General features: G+C 42.5%; 1 protein-coding gene across 1 annotated transcript; it reads left to right on the top strand.

Moving 5' to 3' along the window:
• The first annotated feature begins 7980 nt into the window (after positions 1-7980).
• On the top strand, positions 7981-24115 carry RAB4A (RAB4A, member RAS oncogene family). The gene is made up of 8 exons (XM_035108460.2): positions 7981-8236; positions 11720-11800; positions 12886-13000; positions 13364-13426; positions 15121-15275; positions 15851-15946; positions 16597-16751; positions 17301-24115. The coding sequence occupies exons 1-7, from the start codon at positions 8206-8208 to the stop codon at positions 16710-16712; spliced, it is 657 nt and encodes a 218-aa protein (XP_034964351.1). The 5' UTR covers positions 7981-8205; the 3' UTR covers positions 16713-16751; positions 17301-24115.
• The last annotated feature ends 621 nt before the right edge of the window (positions 24116-24736 follow it).

Here is a 24736-nt window from a genome sequence, read left to right as displayed (position 1 = left end):
AAGCTCTAAATGAATTTTGTTGCACAAACTGAATGGTCAAATTTCATAATAAAGGTAACACCATCTAGTTTTAAGGCCTTTACAGTCATGGAACTCGGGCATATTATTATATACAAATCCCAAAGAGAAATGCAATAACAAATGTGGGATAAAGCTAACCATCTAAAAACTTTCCTTTCCCCCCATATGAAATGATGGGGAAACTTTTCACTATATGTTGATTAAAATTTGGTGCAGCACCAAAATTCCAATGGAACTGTTTGCCCCTGGGCCAACAACTGGCCATCCCTGACATAAGGTATTGCTCTTCCTTCTCCCAAAGAGTTATGCTAAATGTATCCATTATTACTATGAACAACTGATTACAGTGGAGATGGTTTGAATTTTCATTTATTGCCTTCACACAACTTCTTCTGCCCAACCTGTTTGTTTAGGTTTAGACTAAGCATGGAAGCTAGTAGATACTGGAGGATTGACAGCATGCTAAAAGCTAAACAGATGCTCTACCAGTAAGTAAGGGGGGAGGGGAATAGACCTTCCAGAAGGGTATCCCCAAAGCCACAATAAAAAAGATACTCTCCCTTCCTTCCCATAAAATAAAGCAATAGATGACGTTTACAATGTTGATAAGAACATGCAGTCTGTCAAGGTTGAAATTTAGCCAACAACTTGCACCCTGTTACCCTAATGTGGATTAGCTGATGTCCTGTGTAAATGTCAATAGAACCTTTCCCCTAACCCTGAGTTACACAACAGTGTGTCGTGGCAAAGACATTACTTCATAATAACTTTTTGTGTGTTGTTGGGTTTTTATGCTACAGCTGTGTATTCCTATCAGCCCAATCTTTTGCTTTATAAAGAATCAAAGGACACGTTACACGAAGCTCCACCGGGGGGGGGGGGGGGTATCCATAAACATTCTATGTGGAAAATGGCTACCAGCCAAAATTCACATCTTGCCAGACATTAGGTCTGTAATGTGTTTAGAATTGAAGGGAGGGGGCATGAATGGCAGGGGGGAATGTAGCCAAATAATTTACTTAATAAGATAAAGGGTATTTCAAGCCAAGGGGGGATGGAGGGGGTATCATTGCAAATGGATCACTGATAAAAATTTTTAAAAAAACTTACTAGATTTTTTTGAGGAAAGAATAAATCCAATTTGGGGTGGGTGGGGGAAATACAGGCTGGCATTCTGATACAACAATGTTGTGTGGACACTGAGAAAATAATGCATGCATGAGCAGCATGGCTCCTACAACAAATACCCATCTGGAAGCACCCACGTTTCTTTTGCACTTTTTAAAATAAACAGGCAAAGTGAACACAAACTGTATCAGCTATATTTCTGATATAGATTAATATTGTCTTATTCTGAGCTTTGCATGGGTCTGGAAACCAAGCCTTAGGAGGAGTGGTTGAAGGAACTGAGTATGTTTGGCCTGAAAAAGAGGAGACTGAGAGGAGATATGATAGCCATCTTCAAATATCTCAAGGGCTGTCACATGAAAGATGGAGCAAGCTTTTTTTTTCCAGCTCTGGAGGCCTGAACCAATGGCTTCAAGTTACAAGAAAGAAGGTTCTGACTAAAAATCAAGAACTTTTTGACAGCAAGAGTCATTTGAGAGTGGAACGGTCTTCCTTGGGAGGTGGTGGACTCTCCATCCTTGGAAGTGTTTAAGCAAAGGTTGAGTGGTCATCTGTCATGGATGCTTTATCTGAGATTCCTGCACTGCAGGACTAGATGACCTTTGGGGTCCCTTCCAACTCTACAATTGCATGATTCTGTGAGGGAGGGACACCCTCCCATTTCCCCTTAATGACCCATACTTAACAAGTCATTTCAAGCCTGGCATGGCTATTCCAGCAACTGAATCCATGCTGGGTCCAGGAATTAGCAGGAACTCGCATAGAGCCTACTTTCTCCTTGCCAAACTCATAATAATATGAATAGTAGTTGTAGTAATAATACCGTCCAATGTTTATAAATCACATTAGAGTACTCAGAGTGCTTCATGCACATTATCTAAGCAACCCTTACACCAACCCTGTAAGGTAGGTCAGTATTATCATCCCAATACTGTATTGCAGTAGAGAATCTGAAATGGAGCAGCAACAATAGCCTCAAGCTACCCAGAGTTCAGAGCTGAAATCACATCTGAAACTGCTATTTCCCAGCTTACACACTTAACTATTACCCATGTGATACAATTGTTTTTATGAACACATGTGGCAATAGGCCATAGGTTTCTATGTGTGTGGGGTTTTTATTTTATTTTTAACTCAGGTCAGGAGTTTTACATTGAGCCACTGCCTCCTGTTTGAAATGACACAGTAAAGTGTTACAGGTTTGCCATCTCATCAGCTGTTTGTGAGAAATGGGACTGAATCTGCTCAGTCACTTGTGTACACAGAGTACCGTGTTTCTCATATTATAAGACACGTCTTATATTAATTTTTTCCTGAAAAAAACACAGCATGGCTTATTTTCAAGGGATGTCTTATTTTTTAATTAAGTACCGGTACCGGTATCTGTACAGACCACAGACCTGCTCCCACCGGGTCTTCGCGCGCGGCAGGCGAAGGCTGCAGCCGGGTCCTGGGGCTGCGCGCGCGGAAGGCAGAGGCTGCAGCCGGGTCCTGGGGCTGCGCGCGCGGAAGGCAGAGGCTGCAGCCGGGTCCTGGGGCTGCGCGCGCGGAAGGCAGAGGCTGCAGCCGGGTCCTGGGGCTGCGCGCGCGGAAGGCAGAGGCTGCAGCCGGGTCCTGGGGCTGCGCGCGCGGAAGGCAGAGGCTGCAGCCGGGTCCTGGGGCTGCGCGCGCGGAAGGCAGAGGCTGCAGCCGGGTCCTGGGGCTGCGCGCGCGAAAGGCAGAGGCTGCAGCCGGGTCCTGGGGCTGCGCGCGCGAAAGGCAGAGGCTGCAGCCGGGTCCTGGGGCTGCGCGCGCGAAAGGCAGAGGCTGCAGCCGGGTCCTGGGGCTGCGCGCGCGAAAGGCAGAGGCTGCAGCCGGGTCCTGGGGCTGCGCGCTGAGGCTACAACCAGGTCCCGTGTGTCCGCTCGCGGTGCGCAAAGGCTACAGCAGGGTTCTGGGGCTGCACGCGCTGCGCGCTGAGGCTGCAGCCAGGTCTCGGGGGTTAACGCGGCAGCAGCAACCCTTCTTTGCCACAGACCTTCTTCCACCACCCGGTACGGCTTATTTTCGAGGTATGCCTTATATTTTTCCACCTCCGGAAAATCCTGCCATGCCTTATTTTGTAGGGATGCCTTAAAATATGAGAAACACGGTACTAACCATAGTAACCTCTACAGATGCCACAAAAGATAAGGTCCCAAAGCCAAACATAACCCTATCGGCTGTGATAGCAAGGAAAGTAGGGATGGGAGCACTTGAAGCAGTGGGGAAGCAAAGGGGATGGCCAATTCCTTCTAGGCCACTGATTATCATTTGCAATGGTCCCACTGAGGCCATTTCCCCCAGCCCGGAAGCATTTGCTGGAGCATCAGCTGATGTAAGCAACTTACCCCACCCACCCACATTAGCATTACAAGTAATCTTCTGTTTCCCTCATAATATCTAGTTTAGCGCGCACACACGCACACACACATACACTGAAGTTTCATGAGAATTCCTGAGTGCCTTTCAGAAGCAGCAGTATGGTGCCACCCTCAGGATGGTCAGAGATATAAAATAAGCTTTCTCTTAAAAAATAGCCTGCTCCTGAGGAAGACTAGGAAATATGGGGTGTGCTGGAGGTATGGAACTAAATTGTATTACACTGGCAAAAAAACATTCACAAACTATCTCCCTGCTACTACCGGTAGTGAACACAGTTCTGTTCAATAATGCATTTGTTCCAGGCTCCAGTGGTGCAGTTATATCTTTTTAGACTCTCAACTGGGGAAAGTCCTATTTAGATGGTAAGGTGTGGTACTACTTGCTTCAAAACAGGTAAGCCAGCCCTGCTGCATTTGGGGTCCCTCCTGCTCATTCTGCAGGCCCTGCAAATCTGGGCCCAAAGTTCTTCCCTGACAGCACCACTGATAGGCCTAACTTTTGCTGCACCCACCTCTTTACAACTTACAGCAGAGCAGGCCTCAAATGCTGATCTTAAGGCTTTGGTAGGCATATTTGGGTATAGGTGGTTCTTCACATAGCTGGTCCCAAAGAGTTTTGGGCAATAAAAGCTAAAACTGGCATGAAAGTACATAGGAATAAAAAGTAGCAACAGTGTTGGCAAAAAGTTACAGTGTTAGCTGGAGTCAGGGCTTATCCATGCTTCCTCTTCCCATTGCTTTCCCCTGAGGAAAACCGCTCTTTAGCACTCAGCAGGAGCAAATGGTAATTCAGGTTTGCTCTGATCTATTGCTATTCACTAAAGAGAGGTTTTTACCTTGTAAAGGAGTGGGGCAAGGGGGAAACTTCTCAGACCCATGCCTTGAAAGCATAGGTCAAGCAGAAAACCTCTGGGACCTTTTTAGGCATGGCAGAAATGTGAATGAGGCCTCAGTAACAAGGAAGCTGGTGAGGCAAAAACAGGAAACAAGGCAGTGGTGAACAGAACAAGAATAAGTGGTTTCTGACTGGATTTGGAGGCCAGATCTTTGGTCTGATCCAGCAGGGTTCTTTTTATGCTTTCCTTCGTATAAAACAAGCCCAAAGGAGGCCCCCAACCCGCTCACAGGTCCTTGTATGATCAGTGAAAACAGTTGGTCCTGGCAAGTATTTGTTGTTGTTGTTTAGTCGTTTAGTCGTGTCCGACTCTTCGTGACCCCATGGACCACAGCACGCCAGGCACTCCTGTCTTCCACTGCCTCCCACAGTTTGGTCAAACTCATGTTCGTAGCCTCGAGAACACTGTCCAACCATCTTGTCCTCTGACGTCCCCTTCTCCTAGTGCCCTCAATCTTTCCCAACATCAGGGTCTTTTCCAAGGATTCTTCTCTTCTCATGAGGTGGCCAAAGTATTGGAGCCTCAGCTTCACGATCTGTCCTTCCAGGGAGCACTCAGGGCTGATTTCCTTAAGAATGGATAGGTTTGATCTTCTTGCAGTCCATGGGACTCTCAAGAGTCTCCTCCAGCACCACAATTCAAAAACATCAATTCTTCAGCGATCAGCATGGATCAATGCCTGTCATGGCGAAGGGGCTTGAATAACTCAGAGAAGCTATGAGCTATGCCATGCAGGGCCACCCAAGATGGACAGGTCATAGTGGAGAGTTTTGACTAAACGTGATCCACCTGGAGAAGGAACTGGCAAGCCACTCCAGTATCCCTGCCAAGAAAACTCCATGGACAAAGACAACTGGCAAGTATTAACCACTCTCAACTCCAACCTGATAACTGCCACCTGCCCAGATTTTAACTTGTTTGAATTAATTTTACGAGGTATTTTAAACAATTGATGTCTGTTTTTATGCATATTGTGTTGTTTTTATGATATTAGCCGCTCTGAGCCCGGCCTCAGCCGAGGAGGGTGGGATACAAATTAAAAATTATTATTATTATTATTTCTAATGACACATTTAAATAATACTGATCTGTCTAGTTTACATCTCGGAAAATATCCATCTAGCCCAACGTTCTGTTCCCAGTAACCTATTGCAATATGTGAATGCAATATTTCTCCTGAATACATTCCCCAGAAACTGGTATTCTGAGACATACTGCCTCCAATACTGGAAGAAACATATGGCCTTCAGGGGTACACACTATTGATGGCCTCATTCTCCATTAGCTTAATACCCTTTTCAAGACATACAAGTTAATGATCATCACATCATGTGGTGGCAAACTCCATAGTTTGACCATTAAAGAAATGCCCCCTTTTACTTGATTTTACACTTTGGCTATGTTTTTATTATGTTTTTAAGAAGGCTTGGGGGTTCTTGTGGCGAAAAGGCAGGAAATAGATTGCTAAACAATCAAACAAAAAACAGAGAAACAGAAAACAGTAATTAAGGGAAACCCCCGTAAGTTCAGGACTACAAAGGACTAACAAAAACTTGTAGCAAAAAAGCACATTCAACTCAACCAAGTCTTGCAGCACCTAATAAAGGTTAATAAAGTTATTGTAATGCATAACATAATAAAGTTGAGGAGTTCCTGGTTTTCTAAGGGTTAACCAAACCTGGGTATGGTGGACAGCTGAAAATCACTGAAAAAAGGAGGACACCAATTTGCATTTCTTAATGTAGATGCAATAATGTACTGTAATTTAAACAGAAATACAATACACCTCACCACAGTGGGGAAGACACCAGGTAACCTGCAGTCTGTTGACCAGGTGCTCCTGTTAACTACATGTGGCTCCTGCTCTCCCTTGGTTCCTTATCAAACAGAGGGGACCTTATCAAACGGTCACCTGACAGCCCTTCAAAAATAAAGAGGGCTGTCCTCTACAAAGCAGAACACATACCGTGTTTCCCCCTTTTTAAGGCGTAGCCATAAAGTAAGCCATGGCAGGATTTTTAAACATTTGCTAAACATAAGACATACCCCGAAAATAAGACATACCTCCATGCCATGTGGAGAGAGACCGCCGAGCGCCCCAACCAGCCAGTGGGACTCAGAACGCTGGCTGCAGCAGCAGCAGGAGGAAGCCTGCCGGCTCGGTGCCTGGAGCCAGCTGCTGCAGCGACGAGCGCGCAGAGCACCCGAGCCAGCGGTCTTGCCTCCGCCTGGCCCGACCGAGGAGACCTGCCTCCCCGCCTCCCAGAACCAGTGGCTGCAGCATGGAGCGCGTCGAGCGCTCCGCAGGACCCAACGCTTGTAGTGCTCTGTCGGGCCGGGCGGAGCGCCTGAGCCAGCGGCCTCCGCCTGGCCCGGCCAAGGAGACCTGCCTCCCCACCGCCCAGATCCGGTGGCTGCAGCGTGGAGCGCATTGAGCGCTCCGCAAGACCAAGCGCTTGGAGCGCTCTGTCGGGCTGGGCGGAGCGCCTGAGCCAGCGGCCTCCGCCTGGCCCGGCCAAGGAGACCTGCCTCCCCACCGCTCAGATCCGGCGGCTGCAGCGTGGAACGCATTGAGCGCTCTGCAAGACCGAGCGCTTGGAGCGCTCTGTCGGGCCGGGCGGAGCGCCTGAGCCAGTGGCCTCCGCCTGGCCGGCCGAGGAGACCTCCCTCCCCACCGCCCAGATCCGGCGGCTGCAGCGTCGGGCGCTCCGCAGGACCGAGCGCTTGGAGCGCTCTGTCGCGCCGGGCGGAGCGCCTGAGCCAGCGGCCTCCGCCTGGCCCGGCCATGGAGACCTGACTCCCTGCCGCCCAGATACGGCGGCTGCAGCGTGGAGCGCGTTAAGCGCTCCGCAAGACCAAGCGCTTGGAGCGCTCTGTCGGCCGGGCGGAGTGCCCGAGCCAGCGGTCTCCGCCTGACCCAGCCGAGGAGACCTGCCTCCCCGCCGCCCAGAACCGGCGCAGCGCCAAGCGCTTGGAGCGCCCTGCCAGGCCGGGCGGACCACCTAAGCCAGTTTTTCTTCTTTTTTTCTTCCCTTTTTGTAATGTACAGAAATGCAAACTATAGCTTATCATCATCATTAATTAATGTACAGAAATGTAATGTACAGAAATGCAAACTATATCTTATCATCATCAGGTAATTAAAAAAAAAAGACACCCCACCGAAAATAAGACACCCTGTGTTTTTTTGAGAAAAAAAAGTTGTAAGACGGTGTCTTAAAAAAGGGGAAACACGGTAGTTATCCCAAACCTGGGGCGCCCTATATCCTTTTCACTGTCTCTCCTCTGCAGCTACCAAGATGGAGCCAGTGGATTCCGCTCGAAAACCCAATGAAAAGCAGGCGCCCAGGCCCAACTGCCAGGCGCGAGGCCCGCCGAGACGTCGGCTTTCACAGCCCGCCGCGCACGTGCGCTTTGTTTTGGTGAGGGAGCCGTTGGCGCGCCAGCGCGCCTGCGCTCACCTCCGCCGCCGAAGGGCCGGGCGGAGAGGGCGGAGCCGCCGCCTGCGCAGGCGCAGACCTCGTGAGACGCGCTCTCGAGCCGCTTGGTGGCTGGCCGAGGCGCTTTCCGCCTCCCTCTCCTCACCCCTCCCCTTTTTCCCCTGCCGGAGGGGAGGGGGAGCAGCGCGACCGCTGCTACCGCTGCCGGAGGTGTTTTGCCGTTCTCAAGGCTGCGGCCTCCCTGAGGTGCCTCGAGGTCCTGCGTTGCCTCCGAGCGGCGGCGGCGGGCGGCAGAGGGGCGGCCGCGTCGCTCCGAAAATGTCGCAGACAGCCATGTCGGAGACGTATGGTAGGGAGGGGCTGGGTGGGTGGTACTCGGGCTCTGAGGTGAAGCGGGGCTGCGGGCGGTGGCTGTAGAAATAGGGAAGGGAGGGGTTGTTTTCATGGAGGTGGGCGCTCTCTCTCCGCACACGGCGCCCCCGGGCCCGCCTCGGACTTGCGGCGTGATGCGGTGGAGACGGACATGGCACAAGCGGCTAGGGAGCACCGCGCGAGGCATTATTGCTTCTCTCGCCCCCGTTTTTATGCAGAATTCATAGCATTTGTTACCTGTCTTTCCCGTGGGGGCCCAGGGCGGGGAACAGCAACGCAGCCGCGCAGCATTAAAAATCAAATAAATCAATGCAAGGTCAGAGCCACTATTGCTAGTGGGTTACGCACACCTTGCACAGGAGAGGCCCTTGCAGATGTCTTCGCCTTCGCCCCTTCCTCTTTCCTGTTTTTGGTACCCATGTGTCGACAAGGAGGAATGGAGAAACCAGGTAGTTGTGGTGTTGCATACAGGCCATTGGCTTTTCAGCTGTATGCATCACTGGCTTTTTTCAAGAAAGGGCTGAACTACGTGTGCTTTTTAAACATATATCTTAACCTAGGCAATTGTAATGGGTACGTTAAAGCCCTTCTTATAGCTTTCTCTTCTTTATATTACCCTCACAGCAGCCCTGTTCGGTAGGCTATCATTTTTATGTCTGTGCTCTAGATCAGTAGTTTCTAACCATTTTCTAACCTGATACCCACATTAGGCCAAGCATGAATTTTGGAACCCATTTCTTAAATTTCTACCATACCTTTTTCAAGGGGTGCTGTCACGACTTCTATTAGGCCAGACTGTGAAGCAATAGTGAGCCATGTATGGTGCTGTATGTAGGGCTGCTTCTGAGAGGTAATGGTTTTTGCTATGGGGAAAGTAACATTAGTGGGAGAATTTTCTTCTGTGTGGATAGCAACTGTAATAAATAAACAGAAAAACTAGGAAATTCATGGGAAACATCAGTCGGTGTTGCTGAACATCTGCTTGCACCCAGATTTTGAAAAGAGGACTCAAGTTTGTTTGCACTTACACTGTTGGTGCTTTATTTCGCTTGTGTCAAACCCATTTTCTTAAAATAAAGTGATAAATTTTGGTCGTTGTATACCAAACCATTATCTTTTGGCAGTATCCCATAAACAACATTATGTATTGAACGGTGACTTGAAGAACTTCTGGGAAGAAACTTAGGACAGCATAAAAGAAGAGGCAGAGATGCAGGAAGAATATACTCTGTTTTGAGCCTCCATGATTTGGAATATCTCAGGCATAATAACTTGTTTTCTGGGCTTCACTATTCTGCAATTTAAAAATATATTTTTGCTTCCCCTTTCTTTGAGACTTTTTGTTGAGATCTTCCTGCCCTAATTTCCCTGGTGAGATTACTAAATTGTTAGTTTCTTTCGTATTTTTTTCATGGTAATTGTCTTTGTTTTCCCTTTTAAAATATTCCAGGTAGAAAATATTTTTGTAGGTGCATAGGAATAAAAGCAGTAGTACATTTATGCCAAATAAAGAAAATCTATGAAAGAATACTGCAGGAGATGAAGTACTGCATTCCTTTTTAGATGCCATTATTGGTTGCTGATCTATACGGTAGTACATGCACAAAAGATAGATTTTTCTGTTTACATCTACCATCACATCTAGTCTAATTCTACCATTATTAGTGTAATTGTTATATCACCCACAGAGTGGAATATTTTTGAGAATTACTAAATAGATAGCAAATACAATGTAATAGAGCCTTTGTACACTCCAAACACAACATGGAAACGTAACGGTTGGATTTTTAATATTTCTCAAAACAAGAATAAAAGCTACCCTGAATCAATCATTTTTAGTGCTCACTTATTGCATCCTTAAAGCTTTGATAGTCATGTATCTCATAGCATTCACATTTGTGTTATGAGGTTCTTGCCTCTAGATAACCCTTAATGTTTCAATATTGGCTATGATAATAGTGACTATGGGTCTCTTCTTGGCTGCATTTTTTGTCTTCAGTCATTCCTAGTAACAACAGACTTCTCTAGGGTGAGAGGCCAGACAGCTCAACAAATCTTGGAGCTCAAAGCTTCTTTGTCAGTGAGGAAGAAAGAGAAAATCAGGCCTATAATGAAGTGCCTTTCATAGCTTTGTTTTTAGTTTTTTGTTTCATCTAGAAAAAAGAAACTGAAAGTAAAGCTTAAGAAATAACTGGCATGTGAATTGCTTTCACTACACTGTGCCAGAATTAAAACATGCAAACAGTTTTCCCCACAGTTGTTTAAAATAGCAATACTGTAGCCAGTTTCAGGTTAACATACGATTCACATGAGCCTATGGTACTTTATAGCACTATGATCCCCCCTCCCCGTAGTTGTAAAAGGAATATATTATCTGCAATGTGGATTTGAGCATGTTGGGAAAGTTTAGAAATTGCTGCTGAGGCTTTGCTGATAGCCTTTTCAGATTTGCAAGAGAAACTTTATGTTGTATGTATAGAGTAAGCCAGTTTTGAATGTGACGTAATAGAGAAGTTTGGTGGTCAAATAGCTTCAGACTGTGAAACATCTGAAGATCCCATAGATCAGGGGTTGGGAACCTCAGCCTGCAGGCCCAAATGCAGCCCTCCAAACTTCTCCCATGCTATGCCCCTTCCCAGGTCACATTCCTTTTACTTACCTGGATAGAAGACCAAAAGATGTATGCGTGGGTGTGTAGAAACCTCTGGCTTTTGTGTACAGGAACATTACCTACTATATAATAGTAAAAATCACATCCCTTGTGCCTCCCAATTTTTCCTCTGGCCCCATCCACCACTGGCATGTGGCCCCTGAATGGCTGCATATGAAGGAATGCAGTTCTCAGGCTGCAAAATAAGTTCCCTGCCGCAGCTATAGATGTTACTACCGGTAAATGTTTGCTCTTTTAAAAGCATAAATCTCCCACTTAAAGTAGTGGGGCTTCAAAGTGCTTCACTTTGGCTAGTTCGTGTCCTCCTTCTCCCTGCCCCACTCTTTTTCATATTGTGCCTTCCAAACTTGAAAGGGATATTTTTTCTGCTGATTCATCCAAATTGGATGTTTTATCATGGCATTCAGAGATGCCAAACTTGGGTACGTATCTGAAAAATCCAACTTGATGTTATTTGTCCTTTGCTACTTATGCCTCACAGAGAACCTGTCCTGTTTTTTTTTAATGTTTAATTCAACACTTTTAGAATCTAGATTGTTGGAATAAATCAGCTCTTGTTTTATACCCAAAATAGTACTACAAAGGCTGGGAGAAAAATTCTAATCTGAAATGCTGAATTTTGTCTTGGACAGATTCATATGTCATGTGTAGAATACAAATAGCCATACTTATTCCTTTGTTCTGTTGCAATATCTTGCTAAGCCAGGCACTGAACAGCAACCAGACAGTTTATCTGTTCTGTGTCCTTGTGATTTCTTTTTATGACAAAGGTTCTCCTATTATTTTCAGATTTCCTGTTTAAGTTTTTGGTAATTGGAAATGCAGGCACTGGCAAATCCTGTTTGCTTCATCAATTTATTGAGAAGAAATGTAAGTATAATGCAGATGTTGTGGGGTTCTTGGGGGTGGGGTTTTTGTGGGGGTTGCTCAACAGAACTCTGGTCCACATTGGTCCTTATAAAAAAACTGGCTAACAGCATTTTTTTGGACAGAAGTGATCTGGCATTTCTTAGGCAGTAGTAGGGACACATGCAATGCAATCCATGTATTTCCTTGGAAGTAAATACCATTGTACTCAGTGGAGTTTACTCCTCAGTATGTATTATCTACCCCAAATCACTTTCTACGTAGGCATGAGATAACATGCTATCAATATTTTCCTAAACACCATGTTTTCATTGTGTGTAGGATCAAAATTTGTTATCACAGTGATACATAAATGGGGTGTGTGAACTGACCAGTATAGCCCTAAGAGCTGACTTGATGGATTACCATTCTACATAATACCCCTTGCCAGTACAATGGCACTCCATCAAGGCAGATTCCGGTCAGTTCACACATTTATATGTCACTGTGATAACAAATTTTGATCCTACACATAATGAAAACATGGTAGCCACAGCTTCAATCATGGGTATTGATAGCATGTTCTCATAAATCTTAGTTAACAAAACTTAGGGGTGGGTGAGAAGGAGGCATTTTTTGTCACAAAGCAACCTTTGAATAAGGAAATTTCCTTGACTGGTGCCACTAGTAAATTTTGGGAATTGTCAAATTTGTGCATGCTATAGTATATGCATATAGCCCACCATGCAACATTGGATGAATTCACACAACTATCTAATGCATTTCATTTTGACGTATCTTGTCTAGCATATTCACAAAGTGTTCACAGAAGCCTATTCTAATACCCCTGAATATGTGTACAGTGTGTGTGTGTGTGTGTGTGTGTGAGAGAGAGAGAGAGAGAGAGAGAGAGAGAGAGAGAGAGAGAGAGAGAGAGAGAGAGAGAGAGAGAATTATAAAAATTCCCCCTGGTTATGTTAACAAATACACTGCTGCCTGTAGAGAACAAATTATGGATAAATATTAAAAATGTCACTGTTAATATAATATCCTTGTGTACTTTAAATTGTACAGTACTTGAATACTAATAGACACCTTTTCCATTCTAGTCAAAGATGACTCAAATCATACTATAGGAGTGGAGTTTGGTTCAAAGATAATAAATGTTGGCGGCAAATATGTAAAACTACAAATATGGGATACAGCTGGACAAGAGCGATTCAGGTATATTTTTATAACACAGAAAATTGTTGGCATGTTAGTTGAAGAAAGTGGCATGTGACTTTTTTGTTAGCAAGTTTGTTTGATACTGGCTGCTGTTTCACTAGTTCTGTGATATCCAGTTGTGTTGTGACTATAGGAGAACTTGTAGGCAAAAGTAAGTATTGTTAAATCATTTATTTCCTCTGGAGAGTTTTAATATATGACCCCTCAGAACTGATGAGGCTTAAAACTGATCAACTTTGGCTCAGTCATGACCATACTGCCTTGTTAAGTGGACACAGTAGCTTCTGTGTTGTTTGTAATTGTAGCACTGTAGAGCATGGCTTATTGTCATCTTATAGTGGTATACGTTTTCCTTCACAGGTCTGTAACACGAAGCTACTACAGAGGTGCAGCGGGTGCCTTACTTGTTTATGACATCACCAGGTAAAAGGAAAAACTGCTATAAATATAAGGTAAAGGGACCCCTGACCATTAGGTCCAGTCGCGGATGACTCTGGGGTTGTGGCACTCATCTCGCTTTACTGGCCAAGGGAGCCAGCATACAGCTTCCAGTTCTTGTGGCCAGCATGACTAAGCCGCTTCTGGCGAACCAGAGCAGCACACGGAAACTCCGTTTATCTTCCCACCAGAGCGGTACTTATTTATCTACCTGCACTGCATGCTTTCAAACTGCTAGATTGGCAGGAGCAGGGACCGAACAGCGAGAGCTCACCCCGTCATGGGGATTCGAACTGCCGACCTTCAGATCGGCAAGCCCTAGGCTCTGTGGTTTAACCCACAGTACCACCCGTGTTCTTAATAATAATAATAGTAATAATTTATAATGTATACCCCGCCCATCTGGCTGCGCCTCCCCCAGCCACTCTGGGCGGCTTCTAACAGAACATTAAAATACAATAATCTATTAAACATTAAAAACTTCCCTAAACAGGGCTGCCTTCAGATGTCTTCTAAAAGTCTGGTAGTTGTTTTTCTCTTTAAATATAAATATAAGTACTGTATAGATAAACTATTCTGATCTTGTGGTTATCCTTAGGTGGACATGTAATCCTTTACAGCCAAGATAAATTAATCACATAAGAGCAATTATCATGAGACAAGTTCAGCTTTCATAGCTTCTTGAGATTACTCTCACAAAATTCACACGTGTGCTCCCAGCCCTATTTCATTTGAGCTGCTGTATCTTAAATTGGGTTTCAATTTTACAGGAAAGAACCCCTTTCAAACCATCCTACATATAAAAATATTTTAAGTTCAATCTAGTACAAAATCTGACTTCAGTGGCTTAGGAGACAGACTAGCCTCTTTCCTAGTTCATCTCTCTCCACTCCATCCCCAACATGCACAAGCCATGTTTCCTTAAAATTTATTTATGCCCAAGCTTCTATATCTGGTACTAGCAGCTGATTGCAGTATATACATGCAGTAGGCCATGATGCCAAACTTGGACTCTTTTAAATCTTTTGTGGAGTCTTGGACATCAAGGACTTCTTGAGATTGTGAGAGACCATCACTATTGGCTATCTTGGCAATCAAAAAATTTCTGGATGAAGAAACATTGGGGACCATGCTTTGTTTACTCCTGAGAGTGTTTTCTGTCAGCTTTCTTGGATACCAATGACTCCTTCATAGAAACTGCCCCCTTACTTTCAGTTGTCTTAGAGCGCACGCCTCAGGAACAGAGTGGTGTTCCTTTAACTCAAAACTGATTTTCTTGGAGACCTAAATACACACTGCAAAAAAGTTAAGTCTGTTATAATGTTCTGGTTGGCTTTGGGAGAACTGTATAAATGACATCTTTCACTGGTTACATTTGCCCTTGCTTTCAGTGTTCACAGTGAATTGGCACAGATCCAAATGTGGGACTAACACTGCCTGCTCTGCACCCTACCACCTGTCAGGACAGCAGGTGCTCCGTATCCATTATTGCTGGGCAATAATGTCTCTGTAGTATTTTGCAATGGACAAAAGAAAGTACAGCAATGGTTTTTTTGTTGATCTATCAAAGTGAACATGAACTGTTGCTATGTAAATTAGTTAGCTAGGATAATTAAAACATGATTTTAAGGGGGAAGTATACTTATTAATGTCTAATCATTTGTGCTTTTGTGATGCAGTCGTGAAACCTACAATGCGCTTACTAACTGGCTAACAGATGCAAGGATGCTAGCAAGTCAGAATATTGTTATAATACTGTGTGGGAACAAAAAGGATCTTGATGGAGATCGGGAAGTCACTTTCTTGGAAGCATCCAGGTTTGCTCAAGAAAATGGTAAGTATTTTTCATGACCTGAGTTTGGTGATAGTTAGTCTGGATCAGTCTTCCCCATCCTGGTGCTCTTCAAAATGATGGGGACAACAACTCCCCATCATTTGGAATTATGACCTCCCCACCCAGGTATTCAAAGCTACTAGTTTGGAGGGTGAAGTCAAGTCAGAGTGAGGTCAGTGCTTCTGTCATTCTGAGTGGGTGAGTGTTTTTGCCCCATTCTACGACCCCCTCAGTCTCCAAAAATGGGATGAAGAAATTGGAAGACAACTCTTTATAAAACATCCCCCAATTTTGGCGTGGTTGTAATTGGGTAATATGTCCATTGGGCATATACCAATTATCTGGATATCGCTTCAAACTGATTGATTGATTGATCAATCCTATGTCCTTTTAAAATGTGTTGGGGGGTTATTGGGTTGTTGTTTTTATTTTGATTCTGTATTTTGTGGTTTTATACATATTCTGATTTTATCCTGTGAACCACCCTGAGACTTGCAGGTGGTATATACAGCAGTGGTATATAATTTCAATAAATAATAATGATTGCAAATCTTTTTTGTTCATATTTGTTTCAGAACTTATGTTCTTGGAAACAAGTGCGTTGACAGGGGAGAATGTTGAAGAGGCCTTTGTACAGTGTGCCAGAAAAATACTTAATAAAATTGAGTCAGGTAATCACAATTCATGTTTGTGATCTTAAAATATTTTCAGCTCTATAGTATTAGACACTTTAGGGTATGTGAAATGTTGACATGTGATTAACTGCGCTCAAACTAGATGTGCTCTTCTTTTGTCAAAGTGTCACCTAATTCTCACCTGTGTCTTAAATTGTCAAATACCTTAATGCAAGTACAAATGACCCTGAAGAGCAGAGTCCAAAAGGAGGTGTAACTGGTTTTCATTGAACACCCCACTAGCACCCTTTTAACAGCAGTTTCAGTGGGGTAGACCCATTGAAATTGATGGGCTTGGGTATGACTATCATTGGATAATCACCCAATGATAGGGGATGATGTCAAAGCATTTTTACAGGTTGCTGTAAAAATGTAACATCTTTCTAACTGTGTGATTATTGAAAGATATGTCTGACATTTAGATTATTAATAATATTGTAACTCTGAATTGGCTTCTGGCTTTTAGGATCTGGGTGTGAAGCCTCTCAGCCTCTGACATCTAGCTTCCAACCTGCTGTACATCTTCCAGCTAGTAGGAAGGGGAGGACACAGCAGCTTTTATATTTTTACATGTTTGTGAAGAGAACAACCTGAATTTAAATGTAATTACAACGTCTGCAAGAACAAATTGTGTTTTGTTTTATCAGGTGAACTGGATCCAGAAAGGATGGGCTCAGGTATTCAGTATGGAGATGCTGCCCTGAGACAGCTGAGATCTCCGCGAAGAGCACAAGCTCAAAGTGTTCAAGAATGTGGCTGTTAGGAACAGGCAACCGAAACATTCATTTGAGCAGGGGAAGAGGTAAGTGTTAGCAGTTGGAGATTAGCATCTTCATTTAGACATTGATTATTGAAGGAGGGAAAATCCATACACAGCTCCACAGGTGGGGTGGTTTTCTTCAAATTTTCCATGTGTCCCAAGGGCTTGTTTGTTGTTCGTTTTACTGTCAGGATTTATATTTTTTTGATATCCACCTTGTAAAAACAATGTAAATCTGTAACAGCATAACCATGATTCTTACTCAGAAGTCAGTCCTGTTGCAAGTAAGGATTTGCACTGAAATGAAAATTCAAATCTATATCGAACCTCTTAATTTGAGAAACATTATTTTATTTCATTTATAGCTTTCCTTTCCACAAGAACATTTCCTTAGTGCATAACAAAAATGCACTAAGGTGGAGAAGCTGTGTATGTTGTATGACCTTGTGAATGACTGCTTAATTGTGTTTCTGTCTCAAAAAGCAAAATAGATTAACTCTGTGGTTTCACACTAAATTGCATGGAGTTTGTTCCTAAAGCGTGTATAGGATGCCTACGTTGTTTAACACAAAATGCTGCTTATTTTTTCAGCTGTCCTTGAAAATGACGATTAATGAAACTACTGCCATGGCTTCAAGACTGCAGTTTTAGAACTGTTTTTTGAATCAATAAAGCATACCACATCTGGTATTTTTTAAAAGTACTATGAAATGGCTTCCAGAAGCGTGCACTTGGCACAGCAAGATTGCAAAAAAATAAAATTTGGTAATTCAGTGGACAAGAGTAAAATATCAGTATGTAAAAAAAATTCTGTTGCATATTTTTGCTCATTTCTTCCAGTTTAAGACATTGCTGTATCCTGTGTATATAAAATGTGGTCATTAAATTTCCAAAGCATGATATACTGACATAATGTTGCACTAACATTTGTTTGTTTTATAAATAAGAACTGAAATGTAACTGGTAGGCTTTATCATGTTTGGTGGTTTGTTTGTTTTTATTTTATTTTTTGTACAATAGCTTTTATTTATGTTTTGATATTGAAAGCTACTGGCATTGATTGTCAGTGATTTATTTGCCACATTCTACAAGTTATATGATTTATTTTTTTGAAAAACAGGCCATAAGTTTACTAATATGTTGTGGGTTTTTTACTGAAGCATAACTGAACTGTTTCCTGACAATTCTTAAATGTATTTCAATCACTTTGACAACTGTAGGCTATACAATTCATCTGTGATCTTAAGAGCTTACTGCTGTCTGATCTTGCCTTGGGAAATTCTTGTTTTCTACATCTGAAATTGTAACTGAAGTTTTATGTTTTGGGGAAAAGATAATGCCTACTTGTTTTGCCATTCTAGAACAGTGTTTGAAGTTGTGAATCATCGTTATCTGACTTTTTTTTAAATTAAAGTAATTTCTATACCTAAGACTCTGTTCAGGTTATCCTCCTTAAAAAGAAGCAATTTGTTATGAAAAGTAGCATATGTTGTATAGACTGCTTCAAAATCTGTAGTACTTAATGCATTGCAGTCAGCTTCTTTAACTCTGTAATTTAGAAACACAATACAGTAAATGGCAGCAACTAGTCAAAGATAAACACTGCCCTCTGCCTTCTTGGTATCGAACTGAGTGTTCTATAGAGACACTTGGAAATATGAAACCTTGACTTTGCCTAAGAGAAACAGGTGTGTGTATGTAAAAGTCAAATTGGCCTCTTAAATGTTCTTGATACCTAAAAACTCCAGAACATGAACATTTATGACTGTTGATACACAGATAATTCCGAAATATGGAAACATTGAAGGGGTGTAACTATAGTTATTTGAGCTAGATTGTGTTAGTTTTAACTAAGGATGTACATTGTTTAAAACTTTTTGGTTGGTCATACCTGAGGATGTAACAAAATGAGGGCAAACATTGACATTATTGTCAAATAAGTACAGTATTTGATTGAGCCTAAGTTGGCAAGACACATGAGCGGTTTCTTTTTTTAATGGTTATTTACTCAAAATGCAGGCAGCAGGAGAGACTGAATTTGATTGGAGCTGTGAGACATTTTTCTGATAAAAATCACTGCTTCCAGCTCCTCCTTTCTCAGCTAGTTTCACATCCTTGAGGAGAAACTATACAGAGCAACTGGGGGTGGGATCTACAAGAAATGGTTTAAGCACCCTTTCTAGAACATAGCTCCTCTAATGTTTTTATGTTGCTTTTCTCTCATAAATTGCATTTAAGGCAATTTAATAAGTGGTCTAGAACAACTCAAAGAAACAATTGCAATACAAAATGGCAAATAAAAGTAACAAAGCTTCATTACAATGCAGGTAAAATAGTTAAAATAATGCAAATAAGACTTTAGTAGTCCTATGCCAAGCCAAAGCTCATCACATTGAATGACAAAAACTGAACAGGTCAGCAAAATAAACTGAATGCCATAAACCTAGATAAACAGGGCAGGCTCCAGTGGCAGAGGTGCCCAGAGCAAGGCCCACGATGAGACTTAACTGATGGGCAAGTTCATCCAGGAACAGGCAGTCTTCCAACTCTGCAGGCCTGTTGTTGCATTTCAGTAAATAATGGTTGGGAGACAGCTCATGCATTTTAATCCAAGATGATGAACACATTTTAATGTTGGCATTTGAGTACATTTTGCATCCTCCCCTCCCTCCCCCACCATTCAGGGAAAGTAAAATGACAGATTGTAAGCACGTTACTCATTAGCATACAAAATGGACACACTAATCCTTTGAGGTAAATGAGAACCTTTAACTTGAAGGGGTTGATTCATCAAAAAGTTAATTCCCAAAAATAAAGTAGACTGATGTAAACAAAATAACATGCTTCCATGCATTGTACTGGAAAAAAAGTCAATTTGAAGTCTACTTAAACATCCACTCAAAGTAAAGAAAGTGATTAGCATGCAGTATCTATTAATGCATTTGGTTCACAGCATGGGTATATGAGGTGCACTGCATGGATGTCTTATAATGGTTCAGAAGTGCCGTACTTTCAAAGAATATTATTTGGCGTGTGTGTGTTTTTATTGTGTACTTTTTCTAATGTTACATATATTAATGTCAACAATTCCAAAGAAGTATAGTCAGTAAGTCCTAAAGTCCAACTTGTAATTTGTTCCTAGTCTTCTACATAATACTTGAAGCTCCCCTTTCTCCTCCCTCCCACCCCCTACCCAGTGACTGCTGTACTGCTGCCCTCTCTCAAACTGGAGGGAATAGCAGAAAAAAGGAGGTGCCATGCTACTATTAATTGTGAACCGATTAATGATGTAGTAAAATCTCAGGTATTTACTCCATAGGTTTTTGTACATCTTCCTGTTGCATTTGGTTCTTTCCCATAATCCCTTTTCATCTTCCGCACATCTTTCATTGACATGGATCACCCTGGGCCAACCTGGTACCTGCCTGGCGTTTTGGACTAGGCCTTCCATCAGCCTCAACCAGCGGGACTTGTAGTCCAAAATATGTGGAAGGCGCCAGGTTAGCATAGACTGATGTAAATGGTTGGTAGTTAGTACTACAGCACAAAAACTGGTCTCTCCCTGTCGCTAGCCGCCTTTATAGTTGGTTGGGGAACTCAAGGCCTTGTGCCTTACTGCTTGTATTTAGGTGGTTTGGGTTGCGTGTGTTCTGATGGAGTTCTGTTTCCTCCATTGGGCATCAATGCAAATGCAGGCACAATAAACTCGCTGTCTTGCTGTTTGTTTCTAGATTTAGCTAATAAATGTGACTTCACAAACTTGCTTATCTTTGATAAAGGAAAAAAAACAATTGGAACTTAACATTTCTATGGGGCTAAAATTACCTTAGGCAGAACTGTACTGCGGCTTCAGTTCTAAACTAATATTTGTAAGCTCCTTTCCAAATTTTGTGCCTGCAAATTAGCATGAATGAGTTTTTGTTTTTACAGAAAATTTCATATGAGAGTTCATACTGCCTGTGCCCAAAACACTGCTCCTGGTTGTTTCTCAAAACTGGATTTATTTAAATATTAGAGTTAGGCTTTGCGAGGAGGAAAGTTGGTTCAGGAAATGATTAGAGACACCCAGGTCATTGATTCTTGCCTTCATTACATTACTGCTTCTAAGGGACACATGGAGTTTGGAACCCCGTGTTTCCCTTCCAGTGTGTAGTGTCAGGACTCTGAAAATTGTAGCTGAACTCTTGTACACCCTTGTTAACATGAGTTGGAGAAACTGTTGTTCATGCAGTTGAAATGTGCTAGATTGCTACCTGTATTGGCTTGATTCCACAAGTTGGAACTGCAGGAGCTTAAGGAGTATTATTACAGTTGAGCCTCAAGACAAATGCTCTTGGCATTTAATTGCTTCTAAAAATAAAAGTGCTTTTACACAGTGTTAGTATACATTAAACTTTAAATGCATGACTTCTATACTGTATAAAGAATTTACTATGCTGCTTTATGTCACCAGAAAAATGTTACTAAATAAAAGGTTTTATTTAAATGTATTTACTGTAGGTTTCTTTTCAGCCATAGCAGGCTTAGGGAGGGTGTGGGTGGAAGGGGTGGAAAGCTGTGCTCCCTGGCTGATCAGCCTTTTCATGCTTTCACAATTTCCTGCATTGTTAACATCTCCAATGTGCACTGTTGCAGCTCTATGAAATCTCAAACCTGCCAAGGGTAGATGTTCAGAATTTTAACAATATCGATAATCTTATTTATCTACATGTATTAGACATCCCCATACATTAAATGCTCAGAATATTAATAATGACTTGCTAAAACTAAGTGGCATGATTGCCGTGAAAACAAGCACACAATTTTTAATGGATGGATAGGTGTATACCGTACTAGGAAGCTTATGTGATTTTAAATGGTTTCATGCGCAATGCCTGATTTTAAGCTTTGGTCTTAGGTTATTTCTGGACAGTAATAATTGGATTTTCTATGTTTCTTACTGAATAATCCAGCAACCAACTGTCCAGTGCATGTTTCCTGTTAATATTACAAAGCTGACCCAGCTATATTCTATGGAGAACTGAAAAATATCGCCAGTTTCCCAAATTTTAATGTGTTCTTACCCTGCTTTTAGGTAATGAATACAACACCTGTTTATCATCTTGGGGAGAGAAGTAACATTAAAAAATATCTATTTTTAGGGAACGTGAGTAGTTAAGCTGGGAAGGAAATTGTAAAAATTATGTACTGTAGCCCAGGTCTTTTTATTTTTTCAAGGAAGTGTTACCTCTCTTCATAAAGTACAGACCAAAAATCCATACAAACTCAAGTTTAGGACTCATCCACACACTTCCCTTTGTTAGGATGCTAGACTTTTGTTATTAATATATGGTCAGATCTTTCCACAGTGTTACAACAAGGCTACAATTCTCTGCTCACTTAGGAGAAAAAGCCTTGGCAACCACAAAGTGGGGGGGGGGGCTTAACAGCCCCTATTGGGCATGTTTATTCAGACAGCTGGTATTCTATGCCAAAACAGAAAGCAAGAGTCTCCTAACTTGATCCCTTGTTTGAAGCAGTACTTGGATCATTCCCCTTAGTCCAATTTATCCCTAAGATTTTCAAAACACATAGGCACACTACAAACCTCTTTTTTACATGTAGTAATCATTTAAGCATTTCCCAGTACGTTTGGAGTTTCTCAGCCCATCCAATCTTTTACATCACTTACTGACTGGAAAAGGGCCTACCACTAAAGATAAAGGGTATGAGGGAGGTGTCTAGATTTCTTGTCGCTCAATTGTGTCTGAAAGCAGCTTAAAATTAGTGTCTATAGTGGGGGATATTTTTCAACCCAATGACCACATTCCAGTTTGCGCAACCTTTAGGGCCCATGCTGCAGTGGTGGATGGAGCCAGAGGCAAAAGTGGCCAGAATCAATGTCACTTTTGCCTTGGTACGGCAGGCTAGTTTCACCACACACAAAACCCCTATCACCCATCTAGACAAAACAAGAGAATTAGTGGAGTTTAAGAACGCATTTCAGCCACACAAAATGACACGGTTCTAGTGAGGGTTCTAGCCTGAGAAGAATTCTGAATGCCAGAGGGGGAGAGGCCTGGAGGGCCACGTTCAACCCTCAGGCCTGAGGTAAAACATAGCCTTATTCTCCACAAATTTGTCTAATCTTTTAAAGCCATCCAAGGTGGTACATTTTGTGGGAATAAATACCATAGTTTTCTAAAACTATGGTGGAAGGTTCAAGAAAGGGCAGCCAAAACAAACAAGGAAGGGTACAGCAACTCCCCTATGAAGAAAAGTTTTTGTGTTCCAAAAAAACAACAATTGGGAGTATTTAGCTTGCGAAAAAGGAAAGAGGAGACATGATAAATAAAATTATGCATGGTACAGAGAAAAAGATTGGGAAGCGGCTAATTTCTACACATTCTTATGCATCCCTCTCTATCTTACATGCAACCAAGGGGGATTGTCAGAGTGGAAGGACACAAAATAAGAGTCGTAAGACTTATTTCACCAATATCAAGAAAGCACTACTACTGCTTTTTCAAAATGTTTTTTCCCCCAAATTGATTTTATTCACATGTACAAAGTCATGGCAAGTACAATTAAATATAAATAACACAATAACATTAGAAAAAAAACACACTATTTAAAAACACATTCTAAGTCACATATTGCTTCAAGCTTATTTCCCCCCAAGCTTTTATCTAAAGTGATTTCAGTGCTCACAAAAGCTAAGTGTGGCAGCTTCCCTGTACCTTTAACTTTACATTATAGGAACTACATACAGGAACAGAGTCAAGAGTTTATAGCCCCCACTTGTTCAAGTATCTGGGCCTTAAACAGTCGTGCTCAAAAGACTGCCATGTTTGGTCTGGTTACTCGCCTTTTATGGCTTTAGGCTGTACGTTGCTCTTTGTATTACACCAGCATTTTGGTACTCCTAACCTGTCACAAACCAACATATTTCAAAGAGGCAGGAGTATGCAAACATAAACTAGTAGATAGTTCATGCTTCAGGTGATGCTGCCTCCCACATCAAGAAGGTAGCTTTCTCATCTAGAAGCCATATTTTATGCCAACCTGGTATAAGACAGTTTTCAGTAGGCTAAAATGCGAGTGGTCTCAATTGCTTATATTCCCGTCTGCCCTGGCAGCTCAAGCAGGGGAGACACATTTCAAAGGTGGGAGAAGACCCTGAGGGAAGTTGAGCCAGAGCCATTTTCCCATCAAGCAACAGCTCTAGCACTGCAGCTACCATTGTGCCAACCCCAGAAGCTTCAAAAGGCAGGGAGGACGTGGGACCCTCACCAAATTTGGTCAGTTCTAGGGGAAGTCTAATCCCAGGGCTGAATAAGCATTCTGCTCCATGCTTACAGAAGATATAGCTGCCAGTAATAGTGAAGGAGGGCTCAGTACAAGCAAGATGCCTGAGGGTAAACAGTTTTTTAAAAAAGCATAACCATATTTAAAAATAGAGAAGTCAATTCTTGCTAACAATAGCTTCTTGTTGAAGTTACTTGATAGTGATGCAAGAAATGTGGTGCTACAAATATACACAAAAGCATACTTTTTTTTGCACAGTGCCACACCATAAACATGTTTCACAAAAGTAATTGTCTAATTGGAACAGTATATACTTCTTTTTTACTGTGCTGGAACAATGAGTGTCATTTGTGCATTTCAGTTTCATGCATTTGGTAGCGATACTATGCCAGTTTTGTGAAGACAGATGGGTCACAAATAGGACTTTTGTCAAGTTCAAACAAGGAAAGAGGGGTCTTTCTCATGACAGTGTTCCTATTTTAAAATTAAAAGCCAAAAGCATTATTTATACCCAGAAGACTGGAACAGCTCAGAATTTGTCAGCCCCCCCCCCCGTTCCAGCTTTAGTAACCACATCTGTAAATAAGCTTCTTTATTTACTGGTGAGGATGGTAGTTTTGCCACCCGTAGAAGCAGGTTCCTCGCTTTGCACACCTGCCCTTCAATTTACACACACAGAGAGAGGCAGGGTGGCACTCACATGCTATATTTGTGGATTTTTATCACAGCTGAACATGGCT

This window comes from Zootoca vivipara, chromosome 3 (genome assembly GCF_963506605.1).
Source record: "Zootoca vivipara chromosome 3, rZooViv1.1, whole genome shotgun sequence".
NCBI lineage: Eukaryota > Metazoa > Chordata > Lepidosauria > Squamata > Lacertidae > Zootoca > Zootoca vivipara.
The sequence above is the reverse complement of the archived record's forward strand: the minus strand, read 5'-3'. Positions and strand labels throughout refer to the sequence as shown.